General features: G+C 39.7%; 1 protein-coding gene across 1 annotated transcript in view; it reads left to right on the forward strand.

Annotated features, from left to right (window-relative positions):
* Nucleotides 1–19,422, forward strand: part of TENT4B (terminal nucleotidyltransferase 4B) — a 39,718-nt gene that overhangs the window by 2,410 nt on the left and 17,886 nt on the right. The window contains 1 exon segment of the mRNA XM_058813489.1: nt 18,892–19,015. Coding sequence (XP_058669472.1) covers nt 18,892–19,015 — 124 coding nt within the window.

Genomic DNA, 19,422 nt, shown 5'->3' on the forward strand with positions numbered 1-19,422 from the left:
CAAATTTTTTTAAGTTAGTTTTTGGACTCTGGTTGTATTCTGCCTTGTAACTTATTTACTTGGAGGCTGAGGAACATTTTTAGAAGTGCTTTGCTCTCTCTCTGTCTTGTAAATTTTTTTTCTGTATTGAATATATAGGAAAAGGGTAAATTTCAACAAGAGAGTAATAGTAATAATGGGGTGAAAAAGGACTGAGCTTCAGCAAGAAATTAATCACAATAATAACAACAACTTTGCCAAAGTATTCAAAGTGTTGCTAGAGTTAAATTTTGGTGGAATCAGTTTCAAACTCCAAGTGGTAGGACCTTGTGAAGTTTTTTTTAACAGTATCAAGACATACTCATATATCTTAGTCTGCCTGTGTATTGACTGTGTAGTTTGTGGCATATATTTACATGATGCTGAGCTTCTGTTTCAGCTATTTCCTTTATTCAAAGCAGAGCAAGGTGGAGTGTCTCTCAAAAACACCCCTTCATTGCTTTTCCTAAATTACTGAAGTTTCTTTTTTAAAGAGTTATAACAAGTGTTAGAGGCAGTTGGCTAACAATCTTGAATGAAAAATTGTGGAAATAATTTCTAAAAGGATCAGAAGCTTCCTAGGAAAGCCTAGACAATGCCTAGGTCCTGTGAAGGTTGCAGTGTGACTGACTGGCTGCTGGCAGGACTGGGTGAAACCTCCTGGAGCTGAGGTGTGACCGAGGTGCTGCCTTCCATGCCCACTGCAAGCTTCTCTTTAACAGCTGCCTGTTCTCAGTCTGCATCTTGAGACACTGGGCAGCAAGCATGGATAGAGAGGTTTGTAACCTAGAAAATAAGGTTGTTGCTGAAGTAAATATTTTAAATTCGTTGTTTTCAGTGTAAATTTCCAAAATTGTGTTGTAACAGTTAATGGGAAAAAAAAGATACCGGCATTGCTATGGTATCATTGCTTGTGTGTTAACAGGTATCTTTTTGTTCCCTGATTGTTACTATGCAAATCGTGAGAAAGTAGTAATGGCTGTCAGTGCTTTTCCCTATGTATCATCCTGTAATTTTGTTAAATTGATCACTTCAAACTATGACTCTTTGGAATACAACAGAATTGTGGAACAGTCCCACCTTCATGAAGATGAGACCAGATTTGCTGGCAAACACAGTTGAAAGCTGACATGTGGCATTCACATTTCCAGTGCAAGGTTGTCACTTGTGTGCATGGCTGTGAAAAAACAGCTCTGAATATGCAATTTTATTGATCAGCTGTCTGGAAAACCAGTCCAATATTTTTAGCTAGTTGAACAGATTTTGTAAATGCATAACAGTGTGCAACTAGCTGTCTAAAGATTTAGGTAAGGTAAACATGTTGGAATAGAGATTTTGGTTAGAAGCTAAGTAGCTGTTCAGATAAATCTTTTTTTTTTTTTCTGCCAGGTTTGAGAAATACACTCTCTTAGCTCAGGCTATATACACATATAAAGAGATAGTCAAATAATTAAAAAATAACCCACAACAGTATTTGGTTTGGTTTCAAGATAGATTTTTTCCAAAGTATGCACAATATTCCTAACATTTTCCTGTGCTGAAATACATTCAATACAAGGGAGTTTTTGCTCTCTTGGAGTTAATGGTGCTGTTGTGTACATTGTATTCTGGCTTATCTTTAGTGTTTTTCCTTAGTCTAAGTTCTCAGACTTGCAGTTCTATTAATAATGCAGGTGTTTGCATGACAGGTACTCTACTGTGTTGTGGCACTCTTAACATGGTGATTTGTGAAATATCTCTGTAAATCAGTTGTGTAGTGCTGCCTGCAGGTTGCTTTGCACCAGCTTCTATGTCTCCCATCCTCTGGGGACTGTCATCAGACAGCAGTTCTGAAAAGAGCAGATAATGCAGAATATGAATGAAAAGTTTCACAGCATGAGAATGATGTTACTGTTAACTTAATACATACCTTTAAAGAGTTAAATTGAGTTTGCCTTGGCAGGGTAGTTAGTAGCAAAACTCAAGGATGAAGGAGGATGTGTGGGTTGGGGGTTTTGGACAGGATTCTGTGTGTGTGTGTGTGTGTGTGTGTGTGTGTGTATCCCAAGGGCAGCAGTAAATAATGTTAGTAGTGTCACAATTAGAAAGAAAGAAAAAGTATTTGGGATACTGAAGTGTCTATTTTACAGCTTTCACCAAGTTTAGGTTGAGCCTGGCTAAAATGTGAGAAAAGAACTGCTGAAACGAGAAACCTTAAGTGCAACAAAACCCAAAAATAAAGACTTGCACTTAAGTTTGGCCTATTTATTGTAGGTTTTTGCAATTCTTGTGCCAAAGGACAGTTCCCAGGAAGGAGATGTGGATTTGGGACTCTGTAGGGAGCTGTTTTCACAGTAATCTGCAGCTGAAGGCAAGAGCTCAGTTAATGTGTGAGTTTAAGGAGATAAATTTGTGGTGTGTACTGCTGAGGAGAAACATTGATTAGGTAGAAAACTGCATTTTGAAATACTGAATGCACTTTTTGATGGAAACTTTGCCGTGAAAGGGAGAGAATCCTGTGACCCCCACAGGAGGGGGTTGCACACAGACGTGCACACACTCCCACACTGCTGAGGTGGTTGGCACAGACTTGAGCAGACTTCTGCTTGTTTAATAGAAGGATTCTCAGCATGTTATCCAGGATTGCAGAGGGTACCATGAAATAAAACCATAACTACTTTAGGGAAGAAAATAGCTTAAAGCCATAAGTCTTTGCTACAGAAATTCCATTATGAGTTTTTCATGGGAAGTTTGTCAGCTTCTCAGATCTTTTAGTCTCATTTTTGAAAGAAGCAAAGTGCATTAAGGCAGACACAAACCCATTGTCCCAGGTGTGAGCTGACCAGAGGACATGGAACCATGTTAAGGCAGCTGTCTGCCTGTGATAACTTACCCTGCATGTCCCTGGCTCTGTTTGCTCAGGCCCTTGCATGGAATCAGCCATGGGAGCACGATTTCCATGCGGGCTGGAGTACAGGCAGAAAGAGCTGAGGGTGATGTGAGCAGAACAAGTCTGTGAACCTCCAGCAAAATGTAAAACCAGCTGGAATGCCTGACTTGGGGGAAATGTAATAATTTGTGTTGGTTTTCATCATATACTCTTAAGTGCTTAAATCAAATGGAGGGTTGTTGCCTGATTTACTGTTACGTTATTTGACACAAAAGCTTAATGAAGGTGAAACAAACAAACAGACTTCTGGTGAAACAGCAAGGTGTGTGCTGTTAGAATAACAGTAATCCTGTTTGAATAGTTGCACGTATTTTGGATTTGGTGAACTCACGTACATTAAAACAGGCTGCACTGTGAACATCACATGTAAAAAGGAGTTATTTGGAAAAATCCATAGACACAAATCTGCTTGCTTCCTGGGAGAGCCTGCTGGAGCAGCACTCTGTGCTGGCTCCGTGGCTGCGAGGTGCAAGCGCAGGGATGTGACTGGAGTGCAGATCCTTTCCTGTGCCCGCCTGATGAGAGCCACTGCCACTCTCTGTCTCGTCCTGAGTCATGCCACAGCACCCTCCTGGCAGTGCCCTTGTGACAGCTTGTGCAGCTCTTGGAGGCAGTCAGCTGTGCTGTATGGAAGTGAAACCAGATATTTCCCACAGCCTCCTGTAGTAAGAAATGACTTCTTTTGGAAGGGCTGGGAGAGAGAAACAGGTTTGCTAGGGATGGAGCTGTGGACTGAAGGCAGTTTGATGAAACCTTTTGAGAAATGTATGCTGAATATTATATAACAGTATTACTTGAGGTTGCAGGGTTTTGGAATAGAGCCAACATTTTGGCGTTTTGTTTAAAGTTTGAGGAGGACTTCAGAGGCTGCTGATTTCTGCATGTGCAAGGGAACAGCATGTGGATGTATTCTTGTGAAAACAAATTCTTGTTTTCTCCAATTCATATCTTCTGTTTGGGACTTGGATACCTATTTACCTTGGAGTGGCTATATAAGGAACACAAGTTTGGCAGACTTTTTTTTGGTAGATGGAGATGTCTATATTAAGTAATAGGAAGAGTGTGTCATTCCCTCTTGTGTGCTTGCTGATTCCCAAGAGCTGCTGTGTGTTTTATGCAGCAGTATGCATTGAGGAAGGAGGACCTGTTCACCCTGAATCTTTATTAGTGTCATATCAAACCATGTTGGGGTTGTAGCTGTTACTTTTTAATTGTCAAAATGTTAGCATAAGGTCAGTTTTAGGAAGCCAGGTATCATGTTGTCAGTCCCAGAAAGCACAGATAAATGGAGACCTGTATCATGAGAGCACATTATTGCTTTTCTCTCCCCTTCAGTATTTTTTCTGCTATCTCCATATTATACTTTGTTCCTGTCCATTTCTAATAATTTATTTAAAATTAGAATGTTAAGTCTGTTTATCACTTTGGGGATTCACTTTGGAAAATTTAAATGTGGTTTTTAGAAGCTGTGTGCATAACTTGCTATTAAAATGATAGAATAGGCTAAAATAGGAGTACTTAGTATTTCTTTTTATTGATCTCATCATGTGGGGGTTCTGAATACATCTTTCAGTATGGTGTATGTGCTCCCAAAATCATGGATATGCCAAAATTTCAGAGATGACTGTTGCTTCAAAGCTTTTTGTTTATGTTGTATGTGATGTACAACAGTGGTTCCTGTGCTCTCCTTGCTGGATGTTGGAACTGGCAGCAGGAGCAGGATGCAGCCTAGAGCCAGCTTAGGTGTTGTGTTGAGGGAGGGAGTTGTGCTGGTAGTGATAGAGCGACACAACCAGTGCAAATCTTGCATAATACGTAAGGTTTGCATATAAGCAAATAAATGCTCTTGCTGTTCTTAGTTGGAATGCTAATTTATTATTTGAACATGCTGGGAATTCTTAAATTATGAGTGTTTCTCTTTATGAATTATGTTTTTGGACGAACTGCCAAAGAGAGCTCAGAATGTCATGAGTATTTGAGTATTGCTTTCTGTGCCTTTGCCTAGAAATGGGGGCTAAAGGAAATATTTCTATAACCAAGAAAAAGAGAGGAAAACTGCTGAAGTCGATATGAACTGCAGATGTTTTCCTAGGCTGCAAGTAGCTATAGCAGGAGCAGTTTGAACTTTAATCATTTTGTAACTTGAGCAATAGATAACACAGCAGGAATTTTTTTCCAGCAATACTATGAACTTAAGATATCAAAACAGGAGACAGACATAAATTAAGGGAACAGAACTTTTTTTTATAGGTTTGTACAAAACTCTCCTACACATCACTAGAGCCAGTATAAATCTTCCCAGTAACTTTGTATTGGTGATACTGGTGTGTTGTAGCATAGTCATGCAGTCAAGGTGTCAGTATTGCTGCATTCAGTACTGGTCCTCTGATCCTGCCTGTCCCTGATGGTTGTCTTCCTGACCCTTAGAGCTGTGTCACAAAATCTGTGTGACACTGAGCCACACAGATGGTGTCCCTTGGGGCAGCCAAGCTCTCAGGGTGGGTCATGGGTGGGAGGGCAGCTCTGGCACAGCAGTTCAGAGTGAGGGTGAGCTGCTGCCTCACTGAGACTGGGCTTGTCTTGTGCTGGGATGCAACAGCATTTGTTGATTTTCTTCCTCCTGTAGTAACAATTAAGATTATTTGGCAGCCCTCACTCCAGATCAGCTTCTCTGACAGTATCATAACATCCTCCATGGTATGACACCTACCTCTGACTTATTCAAAAGTGATGTTCAGTGGAAGAGGCACAGTGTTGCTACAATGCCTTGAGAAGGCTTTTTATTTTGCATCACCATACTGTATTGCATACGTTGTGCAATTTTTTGTTTTGCATTGCATTTTTGAGGATTTTTACTGGACAGCAATGGTAGCAGAGACATAAAATCAAAGTCAGTGTTTGTGCACCTCCACTCTTCTGTCTTGTCAGTGTGATCTCTTATTGGAGAAATAGCCAACACTATTGAAGATGTATTGAAGATGTTAAGACAGCATGGAGGAAATAGTATTGTGATTCTGCAAGTAATAGAATATAACAAGGGACAAATTCAAATATTAAAATCCTCTAGAGCTTCTAAATCAGGGAAATTAGGGAAATTCTATGATAAGTGAGAGGTGTATAGGTGACTAGCAACATTGGCTCATGACCTTGACTCAGTGTAGATTCACTTTCAGTTACATTTAAGTGCACCCATTGAAAGTGGCATATGATTTCTTAACAATTACTTTGTTTATGGATGCAGCAACACCTGAAAGAACTTGCACTAACCTGTCACAAATATTAAGTATAGATAAGCCTTTCTTTGAATGTCTTCTAAAATGCAGCATGCAGCAATGTTGTGCTGTAGTTTGAGAGATGACTAAGGTGATGATCTTTCTGTTTGAGTCACGGTGTATGGTCTCAAGACAGAGAGTCCTTAATCAAAGCTTGTTGACCCTGCCTGACCTTTTGATGCTGTGTTTAAGCTAGACTGAGGAAGTGTGATAACTTACTTCTTAAGCTTTCTTAATTCTCACTGTTAATTTTAGAGCTGTTCACTTCCTATGTTACTTCAGGAACAGCTATATTTTCCTGTGTGCTACAAAAAGCAAGTGGTTTTTGTTCTGGTTTTGAGGGATTTTTTGTTTGTTTCATTTCAACAGGGTTGTTATAAAAAGTATACTCCTTTCTATGCATTTGCATTCCTCCCCCTTATCCCTCAGTAAGATTTTGGCTTTAATCTAGAGTATGCATATCATTTCTGAAAGTGGTGTGAAGGACTTGTGCCTTGCATCTGGCTTTATCTCTTATGTATTCAGAGACACTCTTGGTTGGCAAGCTTTGCACAGTTGCCAGTTAAAGTGTTGAGTTAAACATAGTGAGGTGAAGGAACTGTCTTGATCTGAATGAATAATGATCATGATTGCACATCATAGTCTTAGATCACAGTACTGAGTCAGGCTGAAAAAATTAGGTCCTAAGGTTAATTTTATTTAATTTTTGCTTTGTTCTGTCACACTCTCCAGCTGGGTGATTCAACTCACATGTTTGAGGATCTTCTATATGCTCAGCCTTCTGGTTGTGCTTCAGCCTCAGTATTTTACACTCATTCATCCATGGGGAATGACTACTGTAGTAGTCATACTTGGCAGGTACTCACATGAGAAAATTTTTATGTTGATTTTTGCCCTGAAGAACCAGTTTGTTATTGAGCTAAGCAGCTTCTTTACATGTACCTCTGCTTCCAGCATCAGGTGGAAGAGAAGTTTGCCTCATCAAGCTGTTAGATTGCTTCTTGTGGGATAGTTTTTGAGGTGAGGCAGAAAGGACAGTACAGTCCTGCTTCTTTTGCTCTCTTGTAATTACTTTATACATAGTGTGCATTGTTTTCTGTCTAAATTTGAACTAACCTGTGGTCTTCTGAAGCTGCTGTTGTTACAACCTGGACAAAGGTGACAGGGCACACACAGTTGGTAAAAGATAAAGTTTCAATGCCAGTAAGTAACAGTGTCAGCTCCTGGCATAGAAGTACCCAGGAGTAAAGAAGAGAAAAACTGTATTAACAAACTTCCTCCCTTGTATTTTGTGCAGTGTGGTATTTGCCTGTAGGCAGCAAGTCACTGAACGTTATATGCTGTAATAGTTCACTTCAGCCTTTGCTGCTCTGAAGCAAACCTGCTGCAGGCATGCTGAAACGTGCTCTTTCAGTTGCTATTGATTCTGCTCTTTGTGGAGCTCACAGCGACCCTCTTATACCTCTCTTAGAGCTGCTCACTGCTGCATCTTCTACTCATTTTTTGGGTACACAGGACACTTCTACATAATCTTCTAATTATTTTTAGAGACGGTTTCCAGCAAGTGAGTCAGATGAATCTTGAGTATATTTCTGAGAGCTCTGCACAGTCTTTCACTCTACATTTGCTGCTTCTGTTGTTCTCTGCACAGATGTGTCAATGCACATGTGGATGGTGTGAGCAGGTGTGCCAAGTGAGGGATGCCCCATCCTGGAGGGAGTTCCAGTAGTCACCTTTGTGATACTAGGTCTGAGTCAGACCATTAAAAGTCCCCTTTTTTCCATCTTGTGCTGATTCTTCTGTCTTCATGTTCAAGCAAATCCCAGCACTTGAGGTAGCTGTGTGAAATCTTTACTGAGTCATTTTTCAGTATGGATTTCTCTTTTAACATTTTGGACTCATGGGAAGTATTCCAATGCAGTATTTTCTCGTATTTTCTTCTCTGCTAAACAATTTCTTGGTAGTTTTCTGACAGATGTACTAGGTGAAGCTTCAGGGAAAATAAAGAAGATAAAACCCCATTATTTGATTCTCAGGGTTAGTCAGGGACCAAATTCTCCAGGTACTTGGAAGGATGAGATCTGTCACCTATCTTAGAAGAAGAAGCATTTTTTGCAGTTCATGACATGCAAGCTCTTAAGCACGCGTGCTTATCACTGGGCTGATAGAGGTGACCATGGGAAACATTTTTCTGTAATCTGCTTAGGTAGTGTCCTTTTTTGATTGTTATTGTTTGTAGCTTTCCATCCTGTGACAGTAAGCAGAGCAAATGGAGGCTGTTGACTGCAAAATACTTTGCAGTGTTACTGTTCCCAGCCCATGGTGTTTCTGGTACCTGTGCATCCTGTCTTGCAAATAAGAGTATCTGAGGACAAGAGAACAAATCAGAATATGAGCAGTTTCTAATATATACCTTTAAGGGAGCATAATACTACATCATGAATCTCAAAATGAATACTGCATTGTTTAATCTGAACATAGTTCACTGTGCACACCCTTACTGTAAAGGTAACAATTCATCAAAATAAAAAGTTACCTGAAATGTTCCTTGCACCTTTACCATAGTGGATGTGATTGTTCCTCCTCTCTCAAAGTGCACTCACTGTAGTTGCTTTTAAGCATTTAGAAGTGAGAGGGGGAGCTGCATCTGTGATTTTAATTTTGCCTGACTATGACAGCAGGGTATCTGAGCTTGTATTGGTACTGTAGGAGGGTGTCACCAAAGTAACAAGTAATAAACGGGTGATAAACTTGTTTCAAAACAAGTAACTTGGGGTCATTCTTCATTTTGCTCAGGGAATAGAAATTTAACCTACAAACTCAACCTTATGGTTTTAATTGTAATTGTAATAATAGCTTTAGATACTTTCATAAGAAGTTCTGAGCACTTCTGATATAGGAAATGTAGCAAAGTAACTTGAGGTTCAGTTTTGTATTCCTTGAATGTTCCACAATGCTGTGCAAAAATCCCTTCTCTTAAAAAAAAAAAAAAAAAACAAAACCAAACAAACTAAAAAAACCACACATCCAAAAGACTGTGAATATAAGATGCTGGAAAGGCTTAGGAATCTGCATTGACTTTCCAGATGGCATACTGGCACTTCAGATTTAATTTGAAAATGTTCTTATGCTGGAGCTATAAAGTTATTAACGAACTGCAACTGTGGCTAGTTATTTGACTTAATATTTTTATATTAGATTATTTTCAGTTTGATCCCATGTTCCTGAAGGAGAGGTGTTGAGAGTTTTATTCTGTTCTTGGTTCCCCTGCCTCCTGAGCAGTTCCAGAGCAGGTTGGAACTGCTCACAGATGGACGTGCAGAGGGTTTCTGGAGTGAGCGGGGCGCGCGCGGGGTGCGGAACTGATCTGTGCAGCCAAGTGAGGGTGGGAGCCCCGACCCCAAACTGCCTTTTGCCTTGGCTTCCAGGTGAGCAGGGTAAGCCTGGCACCGTGGTAGTGCCCCTTCCTTCCTAGGGACTGCTGTGGACTTGGTTGGAGTAGACATTGAGAGTGTAAATCTACTGTGATGGAAGGAGACAGGAGTTAATTACATTGCTCTCCATTCTTTCATTTAACTAATCTTTCAAGTCAAATAATTTATCAAGTCATAAACAAGAATATTTGCCAGGCAGAACCCACTGTGTGTGTGGAAGTAGAGTTTTCTCCACTCTGTTGTGTGTGAGAAAATCCTGTGCAAGGCTTGCCAGGCTTCCTGTTGGGTGACCTGCTGCTGTGCACATGCTGGCAAAGGTCTGCTGCAGGTTTTTTGCTCCCATCAGAGTTTTCAGGTGGAGGTTTTTTCCCAAGCCTGTTATCCTCCAGCAGTACTCATCAGTCTGCTGGGAGTGTGTTAGTCTCGCCTCTGCCCAGATAGCATGTGGTGCCAGTTATCAGGAGGTCACAGATTGTTTGTTTATGTGGTAATATTTACTACACTAACAAGACAGAAGCAATATACTAGAGCTGTATAAAGATCTATGCTACCTGGCTTTATGGAGACAGACAGAAAGGCAGATTACCTGACCTGCTGTTTCCTTCTGGTTTGGTTTAATGGTAACACCACTGGTGTGATTTGCAAAACTGATGTAATAGACCTTTATTTGTTTTAAAACTCCCTGCTCATACCTGTTGTGCTGATTCAGAGGGGGTCAGAGCTATTGGTGTGTTACAGTAATTTGGTAGTTGTAGCTTTTGTTACAGTTCTAACACAAACCCAAATGTTGCTATTTTACTGGGAAAGGTTAACTAATTAATATTAATTGAACCACTATTGATACTACTTTTACTTGTTAAGCTCTTGTTTTAAAGCAAACTTATAAACTGTTGTTTGGTCTTTCTGAGTGCTTTTTTAAGCAAAGGGAATTGGCAGGCTGAGGAAATCCCAATTCCCCACTGTAGGAAAAAGATGCCTTCAAATTCTCTGTTGTTTTAAATATTTGGGAATTTACCTGAAGCTGTAATTCCAGAATATACAAAGTGCATGCTAATAGTTGCACTTTAAGACTTTGAAAAAAAAAATTAATCTGTATTTTAAATGATGAGTTTGCAAACTGCATAGTCTGTATGTGCAACTGTTCCAGCAGACTAACACTGTTTTGCAAGTGAGCCAAAGAAAAACAGGGTGGCTGTATTTTATAGGAGATGTTAGAATTACTGGTGTGTTTCAAGATAATTAGATATTACTAGAGTTGCACTCTTTGTCATTATGAAATAAATCAGCTTCTTCCCATTGCTGCTCTTCCCACTTTGTTTTTCCTGCACAAAACCTTTTTCTCCTTCTTCATCTTCTTGTTTTGTAAGGACTTTTTCTTTCAGATCAGTTGAGGTAACAGTTCCTCTTTTATTTTTCACTCCTCTGTTAGCAAAATGCATCTTCCATCACCTGAGGGAAGAGAAGCAATAGACTCTCACAGCACTTGCTTACAGAGATGGGAAGGAGGGATGCTATGGAGATAATTTCCAGGGAAGAAATAGAAGGTTATTCCCACACATGCAATGATTCAGCTAGATTGTTTTTATGTACAGTGTGATTGAAAAAAAAAAAAAAGGCGGTGGGAAGTAAGGGTATTTCTCAAAACAGTCTTTCCAGTTGGCATTTGATGTTTTTTGCTGGAAATGCTGCAAAAAATAAAGAGCAAGACTGAGGATGCATATGGCATGGATTTAAAAGCCAGAGGATTAGTTGCCGAGTTACACTTCAAATCACTTAGTGGTAGGACTAATTGAAGCATCTGATTTATAATTAAAGTTCAGTAGGATTTTTCCCCCTCTTGAAAGACAAATTTCTGTAGGAAGAATTCTGGTACATCCAAGTGTACTTTAGGAAGGCAAAGCACACAATGAAATTTATGAACAGACAAAAAATGCTCACTTTTACCTTGGTAGGAAAAGGGTCTGTTACATTACTTCTGTCTAAAGAATATGCTTGGGAATTTTAGGTAGAAGTAGCTCAAATCAGTTTAAAAAAGAGAGCTCTCATGCTGATTGAAACAAAGGGTCTCTAAAATAAATAAAAAACTGGAAAGATAGAGATACCAGTTTAAATAATTAAAAAGAATTGTCCACATTTCTTCTTTGTCCAGGATTTTTATGTCTCTACTACATTATGCTGTTTCCATAAAGCAGTGCTATTTTAGTGCCTTTTATGATGCAGTTAAACCCATAAGTTAATGTAAAATACAGAACACAGGTAAAAAATACAACATTAATTTGAGGGATTTGGGGGTAGTGAGTGTTGATTGGAGGAAGAAACAGGCTTTCAAATATTTGCACAGTATAGAAAGTGTAGGTCTTGTAGTGTAAATTTAGTGACTTTTTTTCCCACAGCATTTGAAGAAACGTGCATAATCAATCCACCATAACTGGTGGAAGTGAGCAAACTATCTCCATGTTTTCAAAACTCAGTATCAGTGTGATCACATTAATCCCAAAAGACTTTAGTCCTGGAAATAAGATCGGGGTTCCTCAATCATTTACATATTTGTAGAAATTTTGCTCTCCCTTGTTCCTAAAAGGCAATTCTTTGAATTTCACAACAGATTACAAATGTTAGTTAGAAAGGGCAAGCTGGTTTTGGGTAAACCCTGAAAGCTACCAGAGGTGGTTGCCAGAGGTGTTTTTCTGGGTGTAGCTGTGCACTTTGAAGTTCTGCTTGCATCTTTCCACCCTTTGCCATCTTGGGGGGCTTGGGCTCCTCCTTGGGCTCCCCACAGCTCTGAGAAGTGGCTGCTTTGCCTGAACTGATAAAGGTGGTGGAATTGAGCTTGGCTAACCTTGCCCTGGGTGGATTAGGTTGGTTTGTGTAATCCTGTTATAACAGCCCCTGTGTCTGGGAAGCCAGGCACTGGTAACAAACACCTGGGTTACAATGGACAGGGACAGATACAAACCTCATTTGCCTACCTGTCAGCAAAGGGAAATTCTCCATTTTCATCTTAGAAACTTTGCACAGTGGATATCCTGATTTTTAGTGATGTTTTATCCTGATTTTTAGTGATGTTTGGCAATCTTATGGCAGTGGAACACCTGTTTTTTTCTACATGTCTGTTTTTAGGTAAACTGAAAAGATGGTATGTGAAGCTGTATTGAAATGGGAGAACTGGAGAAAAAATGTGTGATATCAAAACCCCAGCTGCTTAAGATTTCCTGGTTTTGTCAAGTTGCTATTAGGGACATGTTTTGGGATGTTTGATTTTAAAGCTCCTGTAGGGCATATGTGTCTCAAAATATGGTTACTGTGTGACCTATAATATATTGGTATGGTTCAGTAACTAAGGATATAAAAATTGATAGTTAAAGTCTCTGAGGCTTTTGAAAATTGTTTCCTTTATTATGCATAATTTTATATTCTTATGAGGACTGATGTGTCAGTCACCATGAAACTTAAGTGCCTTTTAAATTACCTGCAAATGCAGTTAAGTGGTTTTTTTTCAGTAGCTTAAGCCAGGAAATATTAAAAGTATTTGTCTGCTATGGAGGCCCAGGTGGTAGGGAAACGACCTCAGAAGATGCTTCATATTTACAGTTCCCTTCAGGACTCTAATGTTTGGTTTTGCCTGAGTTTGTAGGTGGGAAAATAATTTGTGATCTTTACAGTGTCTGCTGTTGTTCCTACTTCATTATTCAGCATATGTAGATGGTAATAGTAATATAGAAAATATTTTATTAAGCTTGTGGAAGAGCAGTGTTAAAATTGAAGGTTAATTTAGGTAGGTGTTGAATTCCCTAATACAATTGTGAGGGGGAGAGTGAGGATTGGGCTTTCTGTGTCTTTGCCTTAATACAATTGTTGTTCAAAACTATTTCAGAACCAAGTAGGTCATGAATATTAAGGGATAAAGCTTTGTTTAGTTCATGAAACTTAGGAAGTTTTGGCAGGATTTACCAGTACCATCTTTTTCTTAGTAAAATTCCTTAGGAGGCTTCAAACTGAAGTTATTCTCTCTCCTGTGCAATGGTAGCTTTCCTTTTGGGAGTGAAGGGATGGATGCAGTTTGGATTCTTAAGTATTGATACTTTCAGTGGCTAAAATACCTCAGGTTCCTCCTTCACATTCTTCTCCAAAGACAATTACAATCCTGAAATACTACAGTGTTTCTCCTTGTTTCCTTCAATTTTTAAGGCTTTAAATGATAGGGGCAATTAAACACTGTCTTTTAGGAATTAATTATCCAAAGAAAACTCAGATACAAAAGGCTCATTTAGTGCTGCAGGACTATGTTGCAAATATCCTTTAAAGTTTAAAGCATAGAGTTTGGGAAGATGCAAGTCACCTGTGTGTTCATTGCTTGCTTCAGCCCACCATCCACGGAGTTTCTAAATAATTTAGATTTTCATCATTCTGCAAATGAAACTTCCTTCAGAAATCCTGCCAAAACCAAACTGTAGTGCATGAGCACTAGATGATTTCTTTGAGTGTACTTGATATCCACTGTTTTAAATTATCTTCAGTGATGTTGCAAATAGCCTTTTGTGTGCAAAGGAATATATAAGCCCAAGGCAGAGAAGCTCTTTGGGATGGCTGAGCAGAGTTTTGAACAGTTGGAGCAGAAGCCATGGGTAACGCCCTGATGAGAGAAATTAGAGCATGCATGCCTGCGTAATTTCTCCTGTGAAATGAAGAATAAAGAAGAGCCAGAGGAGAGTGGAAGTATAGCACAATTCCAGAATGTCTAAACCAGGAATTTTTTAACATACAACCAATTATTCTGGTTAGTATAATACAGTGTGTTGAGACACAAAGCAACACTTAACTGCTATCCTCTGCTTAAGCAAAATGGGTCAGAATGATCTTCACCTCACTGGCTGCTCTGCTTTAGCAGGGCTGGGCTCTGTTTAGCAGGACTGGACATTGCTTTAGCAGGACTGGACACTGCTTTAGAAGGGCTGGGCTCTGTTTAGCAGGACTGGGCTCTGCTTTAGAAGGGCTGGGCTCTGTTTAGCAGGGTTGGGCTCTGTTTAGCAGGACTGGGCTCTGCTTTAGCTCGACTGGACTCTGCTTTAGCAGGACTGGGCTCTGCTGCTCAGCTGCTTGGGACAGTGGGGGCTGAGGGAATGGTCTCATTCAGCCACTGCTGTGGCTGTCGAGCCGTGGGCACTGTGTCAGTCAGGCTGGCTTCCTCCAAGCTGCCAAAATCTGTGAGGACAGTGGGCTGCTCATTTATTCTGCATCCGGATCTGAGTGCAGAGAAGTGACACTTGTAGTATCTCCAGTTGTGTTTCATAGATGTCCCTCCCAGTGTCACTGTTGGTTCCAGTTCTTGACTTGCAGCAGGAGAGTTGTGCTGGTTTAGGTGTCAGGTAGCTGAAGTGCACACATCAAGTGTAAGTGCTAGGCCACATTATCTGTGTGCTCTGCATATCAAACAGAAATTACATTCTGTTCATACGTGATTATTTTTTAACTGATTGCCAGGCTTGCAGCAAGATTCATACTCCAGAACAATGTCTTATGTAAAGGAGTTTGAGATTCCTGAGTTTTACATTTAGAGCCCACAAGTTGTGCTACAAAATAAAGTAAGTTGTGGTCAAACTAAGGAAGTAATGTAATGCACTATGTTCCATAGTACTTGCTCCTCACAAAAGCTGCAGCTTTTCACCTAAGACACATGAGTCTCACAGTCTTGTGTTCCTGGTGGGGCTATTTAGGGATGCTACCGTGGGAAGTCATTCTTGTGATTTTGCAGCCATAGTTTATTTTTTAATGATACATCACTATCCCTCTCAGTGGGACATGAAATTAAATTGAGTGGCTTCTTTATAATTCTGTTCTCGCTGTGAAATTCTGATGGAATCAGCTTACCAGACTAGAAAACAGATGTGATGCAGGTAGAACTTTGTTTTAAAACATGTTTAGAGAAAGTGTAAGAGAGGTTTTGATTTTACTTTTCCCCATGTGTTAAGATTTTCTGAAGTACAGGACAAAGATCCACTTCTTTACTCCTATTTGCTGTAACAAAAATGGCAAACTAAAATGGCAAACTTCTCTTGTGCATGGCAGAGAATTCTCTCCATGCATCCTAAGTATGTGTTGGGTGTGCTTCAGTATGACTATAAAGCCAAATGAAATATCTCTCAATAGTGATATCAGGTTTATTACAGTGTAATTTCTTTCTATAAACAAGTCTCCCTTTAAGGACTTTTATCTGAAATTACTGATGAATGTAATGGTATTAAATAATAAAATACTGTTATGATGCCAAAAAGAACATCTCAGTCTCTTTGATCTTCATTTTGGCTAAATATAGAAAATTTCACTAGAGACTTTTGTAAACAGACTCCATTAATCCTAACAAATTGTTTTGAAAAACAGCAACTGTAATAGATGTTGATTAAGACAGTGAATAACCTTGAGTTTTAATTTTCAATACAGCATGAGTTAACTCCACATTAATTGGAGTCACGCCTCTAAGTCATGTTGTACTGCTCTGAAATCCACGTGTGCCTACTTCTGTTTGTCTTGGCTTTAATTAATCATTCCCTTATTTCTTGGCAGCAGCCTGTTATTGGGCAGGGAAATATGGATCCAGGTGTAGTCTTGAGCCCCTGTAGCTTCTGCCTGCCTTCTGCACACATGGCTCTGTGCAGCACAGGAGGTCCTGGCAGCAGGAGTCTTGCAGCAGATGAAACACAGATATGTCTGTACTATTTCCAACTGGAGTGCTGATGAGATTTCTCTAGTAGTCTTTAAGCCTTTCTTCTGTCATTGAAAAAGTTCAGATTTCATTTTTTTCTACAGTTGCAGTGCTTACTAACATTCTGTGCATGTGTAATGTAGGTTTGTGTGTTTGCACCTAGCTTAATTTTTTGTTTTGCCACAAAGCTTTTCATGACTACCTAAGAATAAGAGGGATCCCGTTCAAAGAAATGCAGACATCTGTTATTTATGTTTAGAAAAAGAAATGCATCTGGTTCTGACAACACATCATTATTTTATGTGCTTCTAAAGAATGCAGCAATTGATATAATTATCTGGATTCAGAGTGTCAGTGGAGTTAATAAAGAGCAGTGCCCTGAGAACTGCAGTGTGTGTATGGCTTGGCTCTCTGTGCACTTTGGGGACCTCTTTTCTGATTGCTTTGTTCTTTCAAAGTTCCCTGATGGGACAGGGCAACAATTAACTCCCATAAAGCATGAGCCCAGGAGCAGCTGGGCCCACTAATGATGGGCAGTATGGATTTGTGCTGTGCCATGCATGAATTGCTCCCCAGGGATACTCCCTTGGTATCATCCCAGCCTGTCTCATGCCATTGAGTGCCCTCAGGCAGCGTGGTGTTGCTCCTCGTGGCTCACCGTGCATGTGGGCATTGAGTCCTTGCTGAAAACACTGCCCCAGAGCAGTTTCAGGTGCCTTGTGGATGTCACCAGTCTGCTCCAGCTGGTCCAGAGGAGCAGAGGCAGAAATGGGGCTGTGTTTCTTGATCAGTTCCCCACTGTGCAGCCCCTAAAGACAGACCTGACTCCCAGGTCTTCCTGAAGCTGGTGTACCAATTACAGTTGAAACATAATTTCTATTTTCAGGAGTTTAATTATTGGGAATTTGCCCGTTTTCCTTGTTACTTCTGGTCTTGAAAGCTAGATTAATGGTCAAGCATGTGGAAACAAATTAGCAATTCGGTACACGTAGCCTGCAGTGGGGACAGAATTAACTTGGTCATTGAATTGCTCAACTTGTCCTTTATCACCTACTTCTCACCTGGATCCAGTACATGCACTGGGAAGATAACTGTGAGAAAGTTTAAATGCCAACACATGGAATAGCAGTGAAGAGTAGAAGCTGGCTGAGAAGCTGAAGGCAGAGTAGTCAGTCTGGTGTAAGGTGTAAGTGTGGTTTGGAATGTGCACATTAACTGCAGGGTGTAAGCTTCCAAGGAAAGCAAGAGAGCAGCTGTAGGAGGAGGTAAGAGATGTCCTCTGTCAGAGGAGTTTTTCTCTTAGCCTTATCTGTATAGAGAGTTATGGCAATGGCCACCCCAAGCTGCCAGGCTATTGTGACTGTTCTCCTAACTTGGAGGGGAGGAAGAGAAGCTTGTGTTGTTCATAATACTGCAATATTGGAAGAACTAAACACAGGTAGTGTGAGTTCTTTGCCTGCTCTGACTCTGTTAAACACAACTGTTGGATATTTTAATCAGTTTTATTGACACCTGTATACAGCTTCCAGTTATTAACATTTGATTTATTTAAGTGTGTGTGCAGTAGGAAAGTATTAGATTCCCCATCTCAGCTAAGGGCTTGGTCTTAATAAATTGCTGTCTTCTGGTGGTCCCTCAGAGCTTTAATGAAAGATGCAGTTGTACTTGGTAGCTAGAAACAATACATTCTTAAAAGATAACTAGCTATTACTGTAATGGTCATTGCAGAAAACAAATGAAATTAATTTAGTTACTCTGTGGCTGGAATTACATTATTAGTCAAGTTGATGATGTGTTTCTGGTACTACAGAAGCACAGAAATTCGTAGCACTGTATGAAGACATTTTTATTTCAGCTCTCATTACAGGCAAGCTAAACATAACTCACTGACAATGAAAAACACATGTAATATGGTAAATTATATATGGGTTAACTGTCAGTCAGTCACTTATTCTCTGAGCAATTGCTGCTGCATATGTACTACTTATTTTCTGGGGTTATGGGGGGAGAGTACATTTTTAGTTTATGTGACTTCTATAAGCAGTAAAAGAAGCAGTTTTTCTAGCTCTAGTACTGGCACAATTACTGTCAACTTTTGCAAGCGTGGTACTGAATACAGACTGCTGCCTGAAGCTCCCTGCCTGGTGCCAAGGGGCTGACTAGGAAGTGTTTTTGTGAAGTGTGTACTCAGAGCTACAGCTGCGCTCATGGTTGAAGACTGAACCATTTCTGTGTTATGCTGGCATTAAAACAGAGTGTGACTTTCAATGTGAATTGAAGGCACTTGGATTTAGATTTGCTTCCATGCTTTTAGCAAATCAAGTGCAATATTGACCTGTTGGCATAAGAAGCTAATTGGAACTAAATGCTACAAAGTGTTGTGAAGTAGATTTTTTTAATTGCATGCTGCTCTAAAATTGCCTTTAATGAAATTGAGAACTAGGAGCTTGAAATATTTTTTGTTAGAATAGTTGATATTTCATTTGCATGTGGGTTTTTGCTGATTATTTGTTCTTTCTCTTTTTATTTCTTTCTTAGTCTTCATGAAGAAATCATTGACTTTTATAAGTATATGTCTCCCAGACCTGAAGAAGAGACAATGCGGATGGAAGTGGTGTCCAGAATAGAAAATGTTATCAAAGAGCTCTGGCCTAATGCAGATGTGAGTAGGACACTGTTTTATTTGTTAATATGTAAAAGCAACATTTTGTGCCTCTTCACTTTATGGAATATTGAATATTGCAAATACTGTTTATTTTTCCATGCTAAACATAAAAAAAAGACTTCTGGTGAAATGAGAGGGGTCATCTTTCTTACTCAAATAATACAGGATAACATTTTCTATCACACATAGGATCAAAGACAAGTTAGTCCTGCTGCAGTGAAAGAAAAGGCAAAAGGTGTGGCAGTGTTCAGTCTCGTGAATATTTATTTGATAAGGTGAATGGAAACATATCAGACATGCGTGTATTGTGTTTAAAGAAGGCTTCTGAAACTCCTATCTTTAGTAGCAGGGCTTTTAGTTCGAAGACTTGTGATCTTGAATAAATCTGTTAAGGTGGTGTACCA

Source organism: Ammospiza caudacuta, chromosome 13 (assembly GCF_027887145.1).
Source record: "Ammospiza caudacuta isolate bAmmCau1 chromosome 13, bAmmCau1.pri, whole genome shotgun sequence".
NCBI lineage: Eukaryota > Metazoa > Chordata > Aves > Passeriformes > Passerellidae > Ammospiza > Ammospiza caudacuta.